Source organism: Sprattus sprattus (assembly GCF_963457725.1).
Source record: "Sprattus sprattus genome assembly, chromosome: 6".
Taxonomy (NCBI): Eukaryota; Metazoa; Chordata; class Actinopteri; order Clupeiformes; family Clupeidae; genus Sprattus; species Sprattus sprattus.
The window spans coordinates 16,777,072-16,785,149 of NC_137925.1; the positions used below are offsets into that span (position 1 = coordinate 16,777,072).

Sequence of the window (8,078 nt, forward strand, 5' to 3'; positions counted from 1 at the left end):
CTCCTAGTTTTGTAGCCGTGTCAAGCACCATCTGCAGTTCATGGCAAAGTGTCAAAACAGCGACCCTTCAGCTTGAACTTTATTTTGAGGGAGAGAAACGAAACCGCAGGGAGCCTAATCTTGCGAGTAGGGAGATTGGGAGCGACGACTGAGTTGTTGCAGAGGAGGAAGTGGGCGAGTGGGTTTTTTCAATCTAAGCGGGCGCATTGTCATTTTGGAGAAGCCAATTGTCACTGCGAAGACTGTTTGGTGTCTGTGTCGTAGCTGTAGACCCACTCTCCAACTCTTGTCACCGGTGATGATCCTTGAAATGAAGTTTGGGTCATCCCAGGCCTGTTTTAAGACGATCCTGCTCAGGAGTCAGGAGCCTGGGTACCAACTTGGCAGTGATGCGGCGCCTGTTCAAATTGGACGTGAGGATTACCTGAACTGTTCCAAAATGACACGTTGAGGAGGTCAGCAATTTCCAGGATGGTGATCCGACTATCCTGACGCACAATCATTTCTTGGGAAGGTTGCCTGACTTATCAGCATCCTTTAGAGGCACTCTGCCCCTCTTGAAATGCGAACGGCACTCAAAACCCCTCACCCAGCCCATTGCTTCATTGCCATAGGCAAGAGTTTCAGTTGACATTTTCCCGAGTTTGACACAAAATGTGACGTTCGCTCTCTGTTTCAGGTCCTTGGTGAAATTGCAAATGCACAGAAAGTGCAAAAATGTGTGTGCTGATGATGATCAAGTGATAACTTGGAATACTTTATCACGAGAGTTATTGCTTGCACATGCTACATGCCCATTATTGTTCTGTGTTCCGTTTGATTGCTATAGGAAACCGTCTTGGAACCTTTTAATCTCGACTTCTATGTCCCTGTGTAAGACTGTGTGAGAGTCTGTCTTCTCTCTTGTCCTGCTCTGCCACAGACACCTGCTCACATATAACTTGCTCCTCAGTTGCAGTACCTAAGCTTCCATAACATAACACTGCATCCTTTGTCACTTCCCCAGCAGTGTGAAATCCAGGAGAGGGAGCGTGACCCATAAGCAGCATAAGATGGTTGAGGTGCACCATGGGAAATGTAGTCCCTGTCCTGTCTTTCACCCAACCCCAGTGTGTGGCTCAGATGGACACACCTACACATCCAAGGTACCGTAACAACTCCTTTGCTCACACACATAAAGACATACAAAATCTCTCACATAATACTAATGTTAGCTGTGCAAATGCAAACACACACACACACACACACACACACACACACACACACACACACACACACACACACATATGCACGCGCATGCATGTACGCACACACAAATGGACACATGTACAATCACAGAAATAATCTGTGTTTGTAAAAGGGCAAATACAGAGATGTATGCATACTGATACAGATACACAGATGCCCACATAAACAGATCTGTTTACAACTAAGTATATCATTTGAATTCCACCCTGTGTCTGCGTTAGATTATCTATGACCCACTGGAGGATTATTTATGACTGAAAAATCACTGTTGGTTCGAATCAAAAGCAAATTATTGTTGCTTTTGTTCTGATTTCTTTAAAATTCCTCACCAACTTCATGCATTGAAAAGTAATGTTATTAAAGATTCAGTAAAAGCACTTTGGAAGTTGAAATTAAAAAAACATTTCTTCAGACTGCAAAACCCAGGACAAAACTGAACAGGCAGGTTCCATGGGTTTTCATTAAAAGTTCAGATCTACTTCGTATTAAATGTACTGCTGTGTATCCACTTTGAAAAAAGTTTGAAAGAATAAAAGAATGAAAAACTCTCAGGCTCTGTAATGAGCCCTTACATTTTTCAGTTCAATGCAACACCAGTCAGGAAACCTCCAATGAAGGTCTGCCTGCCTGCCTGCCTGCCTGCCTGCCTGCCTGCCTGCCTGCCTGCGAATCAACTTCATTGCACAGGACGTTAATTACATCAGTTCAGTGTTCACAAACGTCCATACGATTGACATGACTTGACAAAAATGAAAGGAAATATTTAAATACTCTTTCTTTATTTAAGCACCTCTAAAGACTTTCTTTGGATGCCCTCCCTGTAGCGTAGGTGGGTCAGTGCGTGTAAAATGTGCTGAGCAGAAATATGGCTCTGAAAGAGACAGGGACAGAGATAAAGACAGAGAGAAAGAGGGAGAAAGAGGGAGAAAGAGAGAGAGAGAGAGAGAGAGAGAGAGAGAGAAAGGGAGAGAGAGTAAATCTACCTGCTGAATCCCTGAGTCCTCTCAAGTGGAACCGCCATTTCCAATAAGAGCCGGTGAGCTAATTCACTCTAAATCACTGCAGACGCCACACTAACTCTCAACCCCCCTGTAGCCATGCTGGGACTCTTCTCCTCCTCCTCTCTTTCTCTCCTTCTCCTTCTCTTTTCCTCAGTCTCTATCCCCTTCTCCATCTCCTCCTCCCCTCCATCTCTTCTTTTTTGCATCTCTTTCTGTCCTCCGTCTCTATCCCCTGCTCCACTCCTTTCTCTCCATCCTCTTCTTCCTCTCTATCCTGTTCTGTGGGCCAAGCTGTGATCGCTCAGCACTGGATCATTTGCGTGGTGGACTGCGCGTTAAGTGACCCCGAGTGTCTGCTGTGATGGATGGTGTGGAGGATGAACTGTGTCCGCTGTTACTCTGCTATTCTGCCTTCTCACCTCTCCCTCTGCTCTCTCTTTCTCTCTCTTTCTATCTGTTTCTCTTCCTGCTATCTTTTCTCACTCTGTTTCGTACCCCTTCATTCTCCTCCCATCCTACTTACCACATCAGCTGCCTGCCCTGTGATAAGAAGCCTTTGAGAATAAGCTTCTCTATAAGGGCAGTGATAGACATACACACACTATACACACACACACACACACACACACACACACACACACACACACACACACACACACACACACACACACACATATTACATAGTGGCTTGTAAACACACACACTTTATATAATGGCCTAGACATACATAGACACCCATACACACACACACACAGACGCACACACACACCAACACACACACACACCAACACACACACACACACACACACACACACACACACACACACACACACACACACACACACACACACATATACACACACACACACACACACACATATACACACACACATATACACACACACACACACACACACACACACACACACACACACACACACATACACACACAAACACACACACACACACACACACACAATCAGTCACACACTTATTGATAGCACTTCTCCAGACCTTTACCTCTAATCTAATCTTTGCTCCTTGCTCTTCTGTCTCAGACATTGGGAATATACGGTGGTGTGTCTCTCTCCTCTTGTCTTTGAAGAAATCAATAATCAGCGCATCATCCCCCCCTACCTCATCCCCTCTGTCTTTCATCCCTCTATCTTTCAGCCATCACCTCTCTTAGGCCTGGGTGATAAAACTATTATGATTTGTTTCACGGTTGACACATCCTCGATAGCGATAAGAAAAAACGATTAGAAACTTTTGGCTGGTTGAATGCAAATGCTTCAGAAAAGCACATAATGAATAAGCAAAGTAAGTTGAGGTGCATGAACAAACCTCGAGCATGCATCTTCCCTGATTAGGAAGGACACAAGGAAGGAATTGTCTCGTAGCTAGTAACTATGCACTTGGAAAACATACTCTGGTTCTGTGGCCCAGGTTGGACCCCACCGCGAAATAGCACAAAATAGCAAGAAATAGCAAGACTTGAATCAGCATGCTAGCAAGCCTCTTATCAGTGCCAACTATGCTTCTGTTGGTGTTTGTAAGGTTTTTTCATGGCTTTTCAGACATTACAGAATTGCTAGTTTTCGACCAAAACTCCTTACTGCTGCTTTAAAATAGGTCTTCAAAAATGTTCAACAATTCTAATCAATATCGAGAGATATGAAAACAAATATTGTGCTAATGTTTTCTACTGCATCACCCAGCCCTAACCCCTCTCCTCCTCTCCTCCTTCCTCCTCTCCCTTTCTTGAGTCTGGCTTCTCTCCCACCTCTTCACCGTCTGAGAGAATACGGGGCTAAAGTGTGATACTGTCCGCATTAAATCAGTCTATTTCTCCATGGGGACATTAGTACTGGGCTGCCCATAATGGCTCAATGGATTGGGCTCTGTGTGTGTGCTCTGTTGTCACAAAGTGTTCACACTCAGCTATTAATTGTGGCCTGGAGAAAAGTACCAGCAGGTCCTTCTGAGGCAATCGATTGCCTTAATTCAGTTAATAAAGTCCAGAGCTGTAACAGTGGCCTGCTCTCAGTGCTGCTATAGGGGAAGCCAACCACCTGAAGTGAAGAGGTATCAGGGTTTTAGATTGCCAGAGAGGAGAGAGGGAAAGAAAGGGAGGGAGAGAGGAAGGGAGATGAGAAGATGGGAGTGTGAAGTGTTCAATGCCTCAGTGTTTGTATGATCATAATTGGCACAATTATGCCGCCTACTACCTTGACAGAGAGCTGGAGAGGTGTACGTGCCCCGTGGTTTTTCTGACGGTTCGGAATTCTTTATTCAGGCCAACGTTCATTAAATGCATTTTGAAGCCGCCCAAATATTTCATCGGTTGATGCCTGGCATAGAATAATGTCAAGCATTCAAAATCAGCCAACCTACCAGGAATTCATCAGAAGCCATGGAAGCACAATTTACGGGGCAATTTGGGATAAACTGTCAATGTAAAATGAATTATATATGGTGATGGGGTTGCAGAGGAAATCTTTGGCTCAAAGCACAACGGCATGTAGGCAGATTTGAACTGCTTGTGGCTAATTGTTTTTCCCTCTTCCCTCTGTGAGGGTGTGACCACTGGCCTATGAAAAGCTGCCATTTGTAACCCTCCAGCATAATTGCCTACCCAAAGAGGTATATTAGTGCATAATTTATCCACAACTGCAAAAGTGAAAAGCACAAACTTACTGCACAATTTGCATATATCTGTGTGTCTGATGTCGAGGCCTCTGTGGGATGGATTTTTCAGTCCTACACATGCCCACTCTCATGAAACATGAGTTATTTCTTGCTGTTCTTGTGCAGACAGAAATAACATTCTATAGTTTAAGAACAAAATATCTCATTTCATTTCATTTCATACATATATTTATATTTTGTGGGAATCCGAGTCCGTATGGATTAGGGTTACATCTGTCCAGTATTGCCTTACAGTATGTGACACAAACGAGGGAAGTAAATGGAGACTTAGCTATATATATTCTAATTTTAAATATATATACATTTAATTCTGATCCTTGTCCATCTAGTAAGATGAGAGTCAGTAAGAGAGACACATAAGATCGATTTTAATGTTTCTAAATAACCTGTTCAACCTGTAAGATGACAATGGATTGTGTAAAGAGACAACATTTTAGCTGTCTAATGAAAATAGCTTTTACACATCCCTGAATTGCCAAATGGTATAGCCAATGTGCCTGCGTGACTACATCAATTCTGCATTATCATCATTGTTGACTCTTGCCATCGAATGGAACTGTATGGGTTTCAAAGAGCACTTTGAGATTTGTATAATGTAAAGTGCAATACAAATAAAATGTTTTATTATTATTATTAAAGAGAAATCTTGAGTGACAACAAGGACAGATAAGTACTGACTAGTGAAACCTCAACTCCACGGGCACGATGTAAGCTGCCATCTGCCCATTATGCAGGCTGCTTGTGATTCAGCATGTTTAAGAACATAACACATGGGAGACAAATAACAACAGATCCCCACTCATCCTGGCCTATTTGCATTTTGAAAACAGGGAATGTAGCCTTCTGTTTTCAAGAGTCAGAGAAAGTAAAGTTGCATGATATCATCACGGCATGAACAAACTAGACAAAGTCCATTAAATCTGGCCAACACACAATCTCACAGTCTCACTTAATACTTCATCTCTTTTCCTACAATGTAACCATACTGCTAGTTAAAGTGTAATAAGCTGATTTATGAGTTAAGGCATATGGCATTTGTGCTAGAACAAACAGCAGAGTAATCCTATGAAATCAAAACTGTAATTGATTTGTTTAATGTACATACGTTTGTTTATCAGGTCCTACTTACTTCAAAAATAGTCCATGGTGAATATTGTATGGCTGCACTATTGGTAGAAACACTTAGTCCTGGATCTTTGGATCTTTTTGTGAAATGCTGAGAGACACCATAAACCCCTCCTCATATACCCGTGGCAGAGGAAACCCCCAAATCAGTGTAAGCATGATTGTAACATTGAGGTTTTTTAATTGCACCACTGGAATATGTCTTTAAATAATAAATGAGACAGGGTCATAAACCAGAGCGTTATAGAAATAAATCAATTAAATTATCTAGTTAAATGATGATATAAAGGATTTATCAAATAGGCTGTTAATAAATAATAGATAATAACCAAGCATTTCCCATATCATTAAAAATGTGCATGCATATTTTAACAAAGAAACCTTATGAAACCCACTAGTTGATAAAGGATAAAAGTTTTATGAAGACTATTGATATAATACATGTAAAATGTACACATCACCCTTAAGATGACTACATATATTTCTTCATGGAGAACATTATAAAAATAAAATGTATAAAGACACACCATTGATCGAGAACCCTTTATTCATATAACCATAAATTACCTTTTAAGTTGTAAATCTAAAAGCCTCATACTCATTAAATCAACATGGCAACTTCTAACATAATCGAACTCTGTTCTTATGGTAATATAGGAGGTAAATTCAGGAAGATCGCTCAAAACTGTATTTCTTGTAACATTTCTGTATTCGACATTAATCACCAAGTAAATTATGTGTGCCAGCCGATGCAGAAAAAAATACACAAGCAAGATACAAACTTTTATTTCAACATTAATCCTAGGCAGCTGAAATTATTAACAACAGAGATGCACTTTGGCAGAGTAAGAAAAACAAATGCTATATTTCATCACAGTACATTTTTCCAAGCATGTCTTAATAGCAAATATGCAATAAATCCTCTCCTCTGAGGTGCCAAGCTAAAATATAGCACATCCCAATCTCAGCGTTGAGTTACTGACCTATGACAGGGCTGTTTTTTGGGCTAAGCACTCACTAGGCACACTAAGCCTGACATGGTGTTCACCGTGCCTCTTAGCCTCTGAATTAGCCACTATTGTCCTGGCCTCCCCCTCCAGAGGATGGGTCTCTGTGGACCTCCACAGACCTGCTCATGGAGCTCCTCTGTGGGACCCTACAGGCCTGCTCATGGAGCTCCTCTGTGGGACGCTACAGGCCTGCTCATGGAGCTCCTCTGTGGGACCCTACAGACCTTCTCATGGAGCTCCTCTGTGGGTCCCTACAGGCCTGCTCGTGGAGCTCCTCTGTGGGACCCTATAGACCTGCTCATGGAGCTCCTCTGTGGGACCCTACAGACCTGCTCATGGAGCTCCTCTGTGGGACCCTACAGACCTTCTCATGGAGCTCCTCTGTAGGACCCTACAGGCCTGCTCATGGAGCTCCTCTGCGGGACCCTACAGGCCTGCTCGTGGAGCTCCTCTGTGGGACCCTACACACCTTCTCATGGAGCTCCTCTGTGGGACCCTACAGGCCTGCTCGTGGAGCTCCTCTGTGGGACCCTATAGACCTGCTCATGGAGCTCCTCTGTGGGACCCTATAGACCTGCTCATGGAGCTCCTCTGTGGGACCCTACAGACCTGCTCGTGGACCTCCTCTGTTGCTTTCAAACCACAGTGCCCTTTCGAGGTAGTCTGACATGCATCAATGTTTTTGTATAATTCCTTTAACCAAAAAACATTGATGCACAAGTGGCATATATGTAAAAGAGCAAATGTTGCTGGCGATGTTCTAGGACAAAAACTTGTGGATATTTAAAGGCATATTGAGAACAAGAACAAAAACCCGGTAGGAACTAGATCTTTAAGGGTTAAAGGGCTGTTGGAGCACACACACCAAGGCCAGGCTGGGCAACCAGAACATATTTCCAGCAGAGGCCAGACCATCACAAGGGGATCTTTGAAGAGCATAAAGAGCAATGTTGTTCACAGAAGCAGAGGTCCTCTACACTGTGGA

At 43.0% G+C, this 8,078-nt stretch overlaps 1 protein-coding gene across 1 annotated transcript in view; it reads left to right on the forward strand.

Annotated features, from left to right (window-relative positions):
- spock1 (SPARC (osteonectin), cwcv and kazal like domains proteoglycan 1) overlaps nt 1–8,078 on the forward strand; it is a gene marked incomplete at both ends in the record, with an annotated part of 84,188 nt that overhangs the window by 36,482 nt on the left and 39,628 nt on the right. Inside the window, one exon of the mRNA XM_080840849.1 lies at nt 1,007–1,145. Coding sequence (XP_080696975.1) covers nt 1,007–1,145 — 139 coding nt within the window. The remainder of the gene's footprint in view (nt 1–1,006; nt 1,146–8,078) is intronic.